At 36.3% G+C, this 12,776-nt stretch overlaps 1 protein-coding gene across 1 annotated transcript; it reads left to right on the top strand.

Annotated features, from left to right (window-relative positions):
• The first annotated feature begins 1,903 nt into the window (after nucleotides 1–1,903).
• Nucleotides 1,904–12,660, top strand: rcc1l (RCC1 like). The gene is made up of 12 exons (XM_084115381.1): nucleotides 1,904–2,119; nucleotides 2,502–2,798; nucleotides 4,565–4,694; nucleotides 5,104–5,232; nucleotides 6,603–6,669; nucleotides 7,065–7,116; nucleotides 8,208–8,292; nucleotides 8,485–8,666; nucleotides 8,828–8,915; nucleotides 10,996–11,169; nucleotides 11,387–11,472; nucleotides 11,817–12,660. The coding sequence occupies exons 2-12, from the start codon at nucleotides 2,514–2,516 to the stop codon at nucleotides 11,892–11,894; spliced, it is 1,356 nt and encodes a 451-aa protein (XP_083971507.1). The 5' UTR covers nucleotides 1,904–2,119; nucleotides 2,502–2,513; the 3' UTR covers nucleotides 11,895–12,660.
• The last annotated feature ends 116 nt before the right edge of the window (nucleotides 12,661–12,776 follow it).

The following is a 12,776-nucleotide window of genomic DNA, read 5'->3' as shown; positions in this document are numbered from 1 at the left end:
AAGAGATAACCGGAGTAGCCAGAGCGAGCTGAGTGACGCTATCAAGTACGAATGAAATACAACTGTTCACGAACAGAAGATTGTATTTGACTCATGCTGCATACGCAATGCAATGACAATTATGCCTACTGTAAATAGAGTTAAAACTACGATTAGAGTTGTTTTGCATAAAATGCACCGTGAACATTCACATGTTTGCCGAGATAGGCTACAATCTATCTCCATAAATACTATTTTCTCTATTCTGACTAGGCTACAATAACACCAGACATATAATGATTTATGAAACAGATCTTTACTCATCTCACTTGCACAAAATAAATGCAGTAATAGAAAGCATAGAAACGCACAGGTGAAATACACTGAAAATTATGCATTTAAAAATTTGGTCGGGTTGAAGTTATCCCTCCGGATCTTCTGCATCCACTCAGCCCGTACCGCAGCGTCAACGGGGAATGCATGAAAGCTGACTTAACTGTTGTAACGTGACGAAATGGTACATAACGGCACACAACGATGAAGTGCTGAGGCTGTCACCCAAAGGCAAGTCACCTCTCTTGAATCCTAAAAACACTCATTATGAAAAAATATCTCTGTAATGGAACTCGGTCGCTGTTATCTCTCGCTGTCTCCCGCTCTCGCTGTCAGATCACCGGAAGTACTGGCCCACACACTCAAGTTCGAACGTCAACGGTCGATGACGTGACTTCGCGGTCTCGCGGGGTTTCTTGACTCCACCCCCACGTTAAAACAGCGCCAAGAAGAGAAACGCAGAGAAAAGTGAAGCGCAAAGGGAAAACGGTATTGCGAGCACACGCTTGACTGAAACGCAGAATAAAAGCAGCGTTGCAAATAACTTATAGGTGTGAGTACGGAAGATATGTTGCAGACATAAAATAGGATTGCAGCTGTCATTAATTTTTTGCAATTAATTATATCTTTCTTTTTGCAGTACTTTATTTTATTTTGCAAATCTTTTTTTTTTTTCAAAACTTGTTTTCCCCTTTGCCATTCTTTATTTTTGTTTTGCAAAACATTTTTTCTTTGCTCAAAACTTTATTTTTGTTTTGCAAAACTTTATTTTCTTTTGTGATACTTTATTCTTTTGCAAAACTATGTGGCATTATATTGACTCCATAGTTTTCTCAACATTGCCACATTGCCACACTCCTGATTTCCTTATTTACATGCAATGCATGGATTCCCCAACTTTTTTGTCAGCTGAACCTTTTTTGACCTAATATATTTACTTGAAGTAAGCGCTTAGATTTTAAGTTAATACATTTGATCAAGTCAATAATAATAATAATAATAATAAATAATAATTTAATTAAGTTCACAGTTCTCTGATCTAGGTTAATGGTCACATGACATGCAGGTAAACAAATCTTTTTCAGTGAATGTTTTATTTTAATTGTTTTTATTTTAAAGGTATTTATTTGAATTTTAAATGTGTATGACTTAATTACTTAATAGCTTTTGATTAAACTCACTTGAACCCGAGTCTGGGAAACCCTGACATAGCCTACTTGATGAGTAGGCCTAATATTTAATACACTGCATATTGTTGAAAACAAAGGAATATGTTTTCCTTCTCTTTATATTTATATATTGATTTTTATATCAATATGGTAAGCTACAAGATCATCCTATTTAAATCAATGATAAACGAGTTTGGTCAAAAGTTATCTAAAAGTAATCAAAAAAGTTGTCAGAATACATTACCTAAAACGAATAATCTAGATTACATTACCAACCACAATTTTTGTTATGTAATTTGGAATCGGTAAAACAATGCCATGACGATGCACTTTTGCACTTGCTTGAAAACACTGGAAACGTCACCTACAGGTTACCTCGAACATTACACTACTTGTACGTCGTACGTCATACGTCATACGTCAGTGCGCGCGGAGACTGTCATGGCCGCCTCCATGGAAAACATGTTAGAGCAGCATAAAACACAGAGTGGACTTTATTCACATTATATTACCGTTTATTTTTTATTTCGCTGTTTACAGATGTACAGATATGCGCATGTGTGAATCATATTATGTGACAAGAAGTATTTGAAACAACTTGACAAATATATTATAGAGGATTTTCCGATCTTTGAGCGGTGAGTAACTGTAACGAGTTCACCTCCAAACAAAATAGAGAACAAAAATACTCTGGTGTGCTAATAAAGTGTTGATATATATATCGTAGTTGTGAAACTCATGTACCGTGGTATTTACAAGGTACACCATGGTACCTCCAAGAATACAATGGTGCCATGTCCAGAAAATAATGGTAGTATTACATTTTGTATTGTGATCACCATATTTATGGTATTTACATGCTGTTCCAAGGTACTTCAGAGAATATGGAGTTGACATGGTACATGTCCAAAAAAATAATTAAAAAATAATTTATACCATTTGTTAGTGTTGCAAAATTCTCTTCATTTGCCTAATATTCAGTATTGGTATTAATCAGAATTTATTTTATATTTTATACAGGTGAATGTCACAATGGCTTTAGTCAACATGCGCTCCTGTGGCCGTCATGGTTTTCATCTGGGTCTCCGTGCGTATGCCACACGACCCATTGGCTCCCCGAGGAAGCGGGAGCAGCAGGATGACACCCCTGTATTCCAGTATGTGGGTCAGCACAGGAAGCCCCAAGAGAAGGTGTTTGTGTGGGGCTTCAGCTACACGGGAGCTTTAGGGATCCCAAGCTTTGTAGTGCCGGACAGTGGCAGGAAAAAGCCCAGGAAGTACCAGCTCACACCGTACCGTCTGGATACTGAACAGAAGGTTATGTCCTACCCTAGCTTTGACAAAAATTGGCAAAAATATTTGGAATGGGTTTTCTATTTTTTACACTAATGTTAATATTACATTTTCTTTCATTGCAAATTCAAAGCCATATACATAGACAACAGCCATAAACATAATCTTCCCCATCCAGACTTAACCCTGACATACAACATATGTATTCCAAACACTCTTTTAAATAAATAAAAATAATAATAATAGTAATAATATTATTATAATAATAATAATACTTAACCCTCAAAGATACAACTTAATTCCATCGAGTATGGTCAGCCACATATTGGCATTTTATTCTTTTGCACCATTACATCGAGCCACTGATAGTTCCATATATGCAATGTCCAAGAACTCCATATACCACTGTTTTAAAGATAAGACCTGGGCATTCTTCCATCGCTGAGAGATCATCTTCTTTGCTGCTGTAAGTCCTACAAGCCATATGCGTTTGTCTTTAACAGTAAAATACAAGGTTGAGCTATCATTCAATAACACAACTTAAGAAATTTCTATTTAATAACCCAGACAAAGCCTATGAAATAGCTTCCCAAAAGTTACAAACTCCATTCACAAGACCAAACCACAACTGGCTGTTCAGAGCACCGTTGACAGAAGACCTCTTAACCTGAAAAAGTTTCCGAGGTGCAATATAATCGATGAACAAAGTTAAAATGAATATTTTGATGATTTGGATTTCTGGAAGCTGACGTCAAATTATTCCATACAGTATTCCCCTCAATGTCAGACTGTGGAATCTCAAGATCTTTACTCCATAGATAATTAATTAAAGTTTTTTAATGCGTTGAAAGAAGTCTCTTATGCTCACCAAAGCTGCATTTATTTGATAAAAAAAGTATTACTGTGAAATATTATTACTTATTTTACTTAAAGTTCCCCTGCAGTCAATAATTGTATCCCTTAAAACTCATCTTTGATCACTAAAATTACATATTTAAAAATGTTCTCCACCTTCATTCCTTAAAATAGCTTGAATGTAACTCTACACCCTTGCCTCACTTAGTTTACATGGTTCTATGAATATGCAAATTAGTCCCGCCTCCACTCACTCACACCTCTCACTCGTTGACGATCACACATTGACGTGATTGGTTACAACGTAGTTTGTGACGTCAGAAACGATTTTCAAACTGTGTTTTTGAGACTGTCTTTGGTTCACTGCAGTTTTAAAGAGAAAATTCTCAGCAGTGGTGCTGACTTATGAATTTGCTCATGATTTCTCTTAAAGCATTAAAAACAACACATAGACATATGAAGAGTTCAGATGCAAAAGCCTCTAAGTGCCATCTGAAATTTTCTTCTAGAATGATAATTTTTTATCAAGCTTGTATATTTAAGTTCAGTAATTTCACTTAAATGACAATTAATAGGAAAGTTTCATTGCCATTTAAGTGAAATTACTGAACTTAAATATACAAGCTTGATAAAAATGATCATTCTAGAAGAAAATTTCAGATTTCAGGCTTTTGCATCTGAACTCTTCATATAAACATTAAAAGCTTGATTTTGCCCACAGGGGGACAATCATTTTTCTTTTTCGGGATTCTTTGATGAATAGAAAGTTTAAAAGAGCAGCATCTATTTGAAATAGAAACCTTTTGTAACATTATAAATCTCTTTACTGTCACTTTTGATCCATTTAATGCATCTTTGCTGAATAAAAGTATTAATTTCTTTAAAAAAACAACACTTTTAAATGGTAGTGTATGTTGTGTGTGTTTTTTTGGTAGATTTCCTCAGCAGCCTGTGGATATGGCTTCACCTTACTGGCCTGTAATACCAAAGATCTGACCAAACTGTGGGGCATGGGCCTTAACAAAGATTCCCAGCTGGGCTTTCAACGTACTCAACATGACCGAAGTAAGAAACCCCACAATCCCATTGCATTCCTGTTATTAACTCATATGCTCTTAGTAAAAACTACCCATACAAGCAAGTTCCAGTTATACCAGAAGGATCAGAATGCACTCTATATCACTGGGAACTTAAAAAAAATACTGTAAAGCCCCTGTACTTTTTTTAGGGAAGTAGGTTTGTTACGTTAAAAAGTGTTTTTTGAGTTCTGGTCTGACATTTGAGGGTAGTGAAAGTGTTCACTTCCTGGGAAGATTCATGTTCTGGCTGATGTTGATGATCCATTCTGTTCTTCTTTGATGGATTGAGTTTCCAACCTTCACCCAATCTACTGGGACCATTACAACGTTCAAGAAACAACCTTTTCCTTAAGCACTTTCTTTCCTAAATCAAGTGCTTTGTCTTGTGTTTGTAGATAAAGGTTATGAGTATGTCCTGGAACCGTCTCCCGTGTCTCTCCCGCTGCTGAACCCTCAGGAGACACGAGTGCTGCAGGTCTCATGCGGACGCGCTCATTCTCTGGTGCTCACTGACTCTGAGGGAGGTGAGCAAACGTTACCCATGTTTCCATCCAATGTTGCAAATTTAACTTATTCGCATAAAACAGTTAACTTGAATATCGCATAAAACAGTGCAGAATAAATAACCGTTTGTTCAAGAGAACAAAATCGTCACTTCCTGGGAAGTTAGTGTATGATATCTGCAATAGAAATGAAAAAGTTTAATTTGCACTACTTTGCTGTCTCAGAAAAACATCAAAGACTGAAGAATGAAGTTTTTGGCTGAATATGGGAAGTTGTGTGGAGTGATCAATCACAATGAAACACGAGTTGCGTGGCAGAGCAGAGCAGTGTCTTCAAACATCTGCTGAGAAATATAATAATAAATGCATCTCTAGCACAGTGAAGCGTGGAGGAAGAGTGTCATTATGGGGAGCTTTTGTTGGTGAGCTGCTTCACTGTGAAAAGTCATTTAATGCTTTGGAATATTGCAGAATGGCTTGCTTCCCACAAATGAAAAGTTGTTATCTGAAGAGGAATGATCAGGTGTTATTTTTCAGCAAGACAACCAAGAAGTGGCTTGAGAACAAGTCCATCAGGCTCATGTTTTGGCCTGGTCAGAGTCCAGATTTGAACCCTAAAGTGAATATTTGGTCTCACATTAAACTCAAATGAACTGGGAGACATTTTTCAACTACTGATGGACAGTTTGAAGCCATTAACATTGAGTGGAACAACACTGACTCTTCTTACTGGAGAAAGCTGTCCGTAAGTGCGAGAAGGCTTGGCTATTTCATGCTAAGTTACTTTATCTGCAGTATTTGTGCAATTCTTGCTAATTTCCAGACCAGTGATTTGTGATTAAAATGTCAAAGACCATTAAAAATATTTTGCCATTTTTGGCTTGGCCCATTTTTTTTTTTGCCAAGGAGTGCATGTTGAGGAATTTCCATCATAGTTTATGCACGTTTTCTTCTATATAATTCTCTCCTCCCATAAATTTTGCGTCTGAAAGGGAAACTCCTGCATTATGCAATAATGTCAGCCGCAAAAATAACCCTGTCCACACCTTTTCAGCGCTAATTTTTCACTGCGTGTCTTTAGTAAATCCTGACAGTAGTTTTTTTTAACATCAAAGAGTGCTTGCGCTGATGCAAGTTGTTAGTAAATCTGGCCCTTAGTGTGAAGATTTATTATCATTTATAGAGCACTTTTTTTGTGTGTCCTTGGGTCTTCACTCAAGTAGTAAAGATGTAGTTACAGGTGTTCAGATTCAGTAGATGAATTAGAGGACATTTTCCTGTCCAAGCATTTAGATGCCTTAAACTGCAATCATTTCTATTTCAAATTAAATTAAATTGTGCTGTAGTGTGATGAGTACTTCATGTCTCTCGTTCTCTGTCTCTCTCATTAGTTTTCAGCATGGGTAATAATGCTTATGGGCAGTGTGGGAGGAAGATTGTGGAGGATGAAGTGTACAGGTTTGTCCTTCAGCAACATATGTCCAATATTCTGCACCAAAGGAAACTACTTCACATTATGAACAATTGCTTTCCCTGGATCCCAGTAGCCTTGAATTATCCACTGTGATTTGCTTAGAGTGAAATGATTATTCAGTATAATGGGGAATTGGGTTTATAATTCATTTATAATAATGTTCAGCAACATCAGAGGCAATATTATCAACTCAAACACAAGACATTTTCATCCAAGCAGAGAACGTTATGTTCTAGTATACATATACATACTCTTGTTTCCTTTGCTAATATCCACATATTCCTGAGCATATGGGTTAAGCTGCCTTTTTTCTACCTGAAAACTTGTTTAAGAATAGGATTTCCGTCTAATGGCTGTCCTTTTCCTATATTCCCTGCAGTGGCAGTCATCTTGTTCACAAGATTGAGGGTTTTGACAGTCGAGTCACCCAGGTATGTGATGACACTTTACTTTATTAGCATAGCATGATATGTTGGTTATTCATATGTGATGGTAAATACAACAATATCGACATTGAAATCATGTGATGCATAAATATATTGTTTGCAAGACACAACATTTTTATTAGTAATAAAAATTCCTATTAACCCTCTGGTGCTGTTCATTCATTTTTGACCGAAAGATTAATTTTTTTTACTTCATCATAATGGTACGAAACTTGTCACTTGCTGTCTGAACACACACACACCCCCACACACACACACACAAAAATCATGGACATGATTCAAAAAGGTTAAATGGTCCTGAAAAAAAAAATGCTTGTATTGTTGGCAGTCAAAAATGACCGCATTGGAAATGAATGGGAGACGAATTTCATCTATTAGAAATGTTTAGTACTGCGTACAAACAAATTCTTTGAGATTGCAAATTCGGAACACAGCTTGTTTTGATTTATGGCTTTGCTTTTCTCTCAGCTTTAGAGTAAAATATGTTTTGGAAAATTTATATTTCATATAAAATTTTTATTTTTGTGCATTTTTCATAACAATAAATGTAAAACTTTTTTCAAGTTCACTTTTTACAATTTTTTTCACTTTCAACTTCAAGTGTCTTCTTTAAAAAGAGACCAAACTTTAGTCTGTGCACTAAATCATTCTAAATTTATTTATTTTACAACTTAAAAAGATTTCAATTGGAAATGTATTTTTCAGGTCCAAGCTCAAAAAGTGAATAAATGGATTATAACTATTGCATAAAAATTATTTTTGTACCATAAAACCACCTAAAAGAACTTTTTTTTTTTTTTTATCAAACTGAAATATAGTACAAGCATTTAATTGAAATAAAAACAAATTTCAGCCATTTTTGACCGACACAAAAATGAACATTATCAAATGGTTAATCTACTTAATGTACCCAAATTTCTCTCACGTTTTCTTCTTTTGTTGGACATTCACCATTATAACCTTCATTTAAGCAAAATATGATCTATTATTATTTTCCTTTGAATCTGGGTTGAGATATGACCTGGACCTGTCTTTGTGAGATTCACTCCAACTGTCCTGCTCCTCTCGTCCTGTAGGTGGCTTGTGGGCAGGATCACAGTTTGTTTCTAACAGAAACAGAAACAGTGTATGCCTGTGGGTGGGGGGCAGATGGACAAACAGGTTTGTTTCACCATCCGTCTGTCATTATCTCTGACCGTCTCTTTTATTTCAGTCCCTCTTTTTGTTGCACTCCATTATTAAACCTGCCTAAAGGCGTTTTCTAAAAAATGTATCCAGACAACACTAGGTGACTCATAGCTGAGAACACGTGAGCCTTCCCTCACAATTAATGTCTCTGGAATGTGTTTTAAGGTCTGGGCCATCACAACAAGGCCCCCTGTCCGGTGCCCGTCGGAGGAGATCTGACTGGGGTCAAAGTTCAACAGGTGGCCACATATGGAGACTGTAGTTTGGCCGTGTCCACAGATGGGCAGGTTTTTGGTTGGGGAAACTCTGAGTACCTGCAGCTGGCCTCTGTCACTGAGGCCACACAGGTAAAGAGGTCAACACACACACGCACACAACAACTGGCAAACAAATACCAGAAATGAAGTGACCATTCACTGTTATTGAATTATCCTGATATGTACATAAAAGTATGTGTAAAAACGACAGTACCAGGCTGTGCAGCTCATTTGTAAAGCCTGATTTCCAGATTAGCTCGCCGCGGCTGCTGCCCCTGAGGGGTCTGGGTCGAGTCAGACAGGCGGCATGTGGAGGAACACAGGTGGCTGTACTGAACGGTAAGATTACAGTCTTATTGAGGCATAACATCCTAGAGTTTCCTGGAACAATTCATTACACCTGCAAAAAAACAAAAAACATTGTACCATTGTGTTCTCTGAAGTACAATATAAATAAATATGGCAGTTATTTAGTACCATACTTTGTAATCATTTACATTACATTTATATCTAGTTCAGTCAAGAAACTGTCTCACTATAACCACAAGCCTCTTCTGATTCTGCAGCCAGTGAGATTGCTTGCTTAACATTCATACAGTCTGGTTCAGTGTTCGCTGTAAGCTAGTTCCTCTGAAACTCCTCCACCTCCCCCAGCTCCACCTGCCTAGATCCGCTACAGGATTTAGTTTCAGGATTCAGTTTTAATAACAGCATTTTTTCACAGATGAAAACGAGATGAGAACTAAATAAAACCAGTTTTGAATGACAAAAACTACGACGAAAATCTATTGACATTTTCGGCAACAAACAAAAACTAGACGAAAATGTTCGGTAGGGACGATTTGGGAGGAGATCCAGTCAGAACTGATGTCCTTACGTGCTGCTCTACCCTGAGGGACTCATAAAACAAAATGTACTTTTCAAAATTTACTTCAAAAATGTAAACGTCTGGGAGAAAGAGAAGAGCAGACATAGGGATAGATCCGAATAATAGTGACGACGCAAAAGAGCGCTCTATTCGGTACGGTTCGTTACACACCCGAAGCGTGCAACCATGCTGAATTGAGCTTCTCTTTCTTTTCTTTTCTGAATGGACAAATACACACAACATAATGTCTACATGTCCGTTTTGGAGAGTATTCACGTAAACACAGTCGGTTATGTCTTTACAAAACGTAAACGGTTGTGAGAAGAATATCGGATGTGCATTTGGCGCAATTGGATCCGCATATTTGGTCTTAAAGTGACAGTGTGTAATAAACCTAATGCCGTCTGTGCACTTAATATTAATCAAACAACTAAAGAAAAAGAAATAGCTTTAATAAGGATTAATTATATTTAATTTATACAAATAAATGTGTCTGCTTGAAAGAATAAAGAATGATGTATGCAAGTTGTTATAAAGAATGCACATTCATTGAAAAAAAAAAAACGTGTTCTACTTTAGAAGTGGTTTTATTTAATTTTAAGATGTTTTTATGTCACAGCAGTTAAATCTGTTGCATGTTCAAACTTATAAAATCATTCATATTAACAGGTTAATAGATGTTTTTGGGACTATATAATGGGTTTGTACATTTTAGAGAAATTCTAAATGAATGCATTACAATTTAACTAAAATCTTGCTGTATTTTGTCGACTACAACTAGACTAAAACTAAATGGCATTTTAGTCAAAAGACTATGTCTAAAACTAAATCCAAATTTGCTGTCAAAATGAACAATGGTATATTCATGCAGCAACAGCATAGCAGATTTAGTCCACTAAGACCAAATGCAGTAAGAAAGAACCACGTACAGATCTAGGGAGGTGGAGGTTTTCAGTGTATATATACCAGCAGGGACCTGGAAATACAATATTATATATTGATATGAGGGTCATGACACTGTAGTGACACCATGCCAGGTTTTGCCTTGTCATAGACATTGGGTTTCCCCTATTGGGATTGTGTATATTTATAAATATTCTAAATATTTACCTAATTTTTATCAATATTCTTAATTATTCTAATATTTTATAACCAATATTCTAAATAATATTTTCAAATGGATTTGACTATCTGAAAAGTTTGGGAATCCCAGCTCTAAATTTTCAGAATTTCCCCTCAAAAAGTATTTATGTAAGACATACCACTAAAATATTGTTTTTTGTAACCAATTATACAGTATCATGAAGTAAAATATTGCAATACTTTGAAATATTGTTTTTTGTTAATCTAATTCTTACCCAAAACCCTATATATAAACCAACTGAATATTTTATTTGCAAATTTTAAAGACATGGTTAATCACTTTCATAATTCAGAATGCTCAATGGGCTTTAATGTCTGAATAATATACAACTATTGTGGAAAAGAACAAATTGATGTTGCTTTGTAATTTTGGCTTATGTAATGAATGAAATAATTTAATCTCTGTAGAGGAAGGAGATGTGTTTGTTTGGGGTTTTGGAATTCTGGGAAAAGGCCCAAAACTTTCAGAGTCTGCTGTCCCAGAAAGAGTACCAGCCACATTTTTTGGGAGGTCAGAGTTCAACCCCAGTGTGAAGGTCGCGTCCATCCGCTGTGGACTCAATCACTTTGCAGCAGTCACAGGTAAAAACATTATCTTTGCACGTAAATTCACTCAAGATATCAAGTATTGTGTAGTTATGAGATTTTAGACATTTTAAATATGTTAACACACATTCTCCTGAAAACACCTGCTAATAGTGCTTGCATAACCATGTTGGTATTAAATCCAGCCTGTTTCCTGGCCAGCATCCATGTAAATAGAGGGCTGAGTTATTTGCTACATGAATATTGTTTTCAGATCGAGGTGAGCTGTTTGTTTGGGGTAAGAATGTGAGAGGATGTCTCGGCATTGGGAAACATGATGACCAGTATTTTCCATGGAGGGTAAGAAGCCAACAATGCAGCATTTTTTTTTTTTACATGGAAAAGTGTGGATTTGGTTTTGCAAACTGGGGCTTCCAATTATTTTTTCGACCAAATTAATTAATTGACACGCTGATTAATTATCCAAATGAATCACAGCTAACCACACATACATATTTTCTGAGAAAAGCCCCCAAATGATCACAACATGCTGCATTATTGCGGCAGGTGAAAACATTAAATAGACAAAATATATCCTACTTTTAATGAATTGTTATAAATGAATGTTAAATTGACAACACTATACCCAGTAGATGTTAGATGTAATCCATTTTCTTTATCCTAATGTTTGTCATTTGTTTTAGGTGACAGTGCCAGGACACGTGAAGGATGTTGCTTGCGGTGTTGACCACATGGTGGCGCTGGTCAGATCCATCATTTGAGACTGTCTTTGTAGATCCAGGCTATCTTCTCTTGCACATCTCAGTGACTTCAGCGAACTCCATCAGCAAGCAAGGTTTCATTATTTCTGCATAAACTTTGGACTTGTTAAGGGCCCTCACTGAGGAGTCTTCATGTCTCACTGCATCAAGCAAGCCAAAGATGCGTTTAAGGTAACATAGAAACAAGACACCTCCTCTGCTGTTTACAGTGTGGACTTCAAAAATAGACGTGAGTCTGACACCTAAATAACGCAAGACCTATTAAGTCTTATGTTGGCTACTTGACATTTTGGAGGTTTCCTCAATGTTTTGGTATTTCATCATCACCTGAGGTCGACACTGTTCAAGCTAAAGCCACATTATCAGTGCTATTTCTGCATCTGCTTTTCTTGTAAAAAAAAACATGGTTTTTAAAACTATAAGGAAGGCTACACAAATGGTATATTTATATTAAAGCACTTTTTTTTGGCATGAAATGGAAGTGGAGTTATTGTAACACATCAGAGTGAAACGAGTTTTGAACAAGTAAAAATGTGGGGCGGGACTTGCTTTTGTCTGTGGGGAATTGATTGGATGGTTGTGGTTTGCTATTGGTGGATCTCATCTGAGTGACATGTCCCGCCCTCACACCAGTAAACGCATCATCGGAGAAGAGAAGTGATGTCGCTGCATGAGGGAGGGAGTTATTTTAATGATTACAAGGGCAAATGCATTAAAAAAATGATGCAAACTGATAAGTCATTTATAATAAATACTGCAATATTTCATTTCATGGTGACTAAGATGTTAAAGCTGTTAGTATAATGGTTCTTTCAAGTTCTGAGTAATGAATTTCCATTACCTTATATTGCATTTGGGATTACTATAACAAATGCAATATAA

This window comes from Abramis brama (genome assembly GCF_963993115.1).
Source record: "Abramis brama genome assembly, chromosome: 5".
NCBI lineage: Eukaryota > Metazoa > Chordata > Actinopteri > Cypriniformes > Leuciscidae > Abramis > Abramis brama.
Note: the sequence above shows the minus strand (reverse complement) of the source record. Positions and strands in the feature narration are given on the sequence as shown.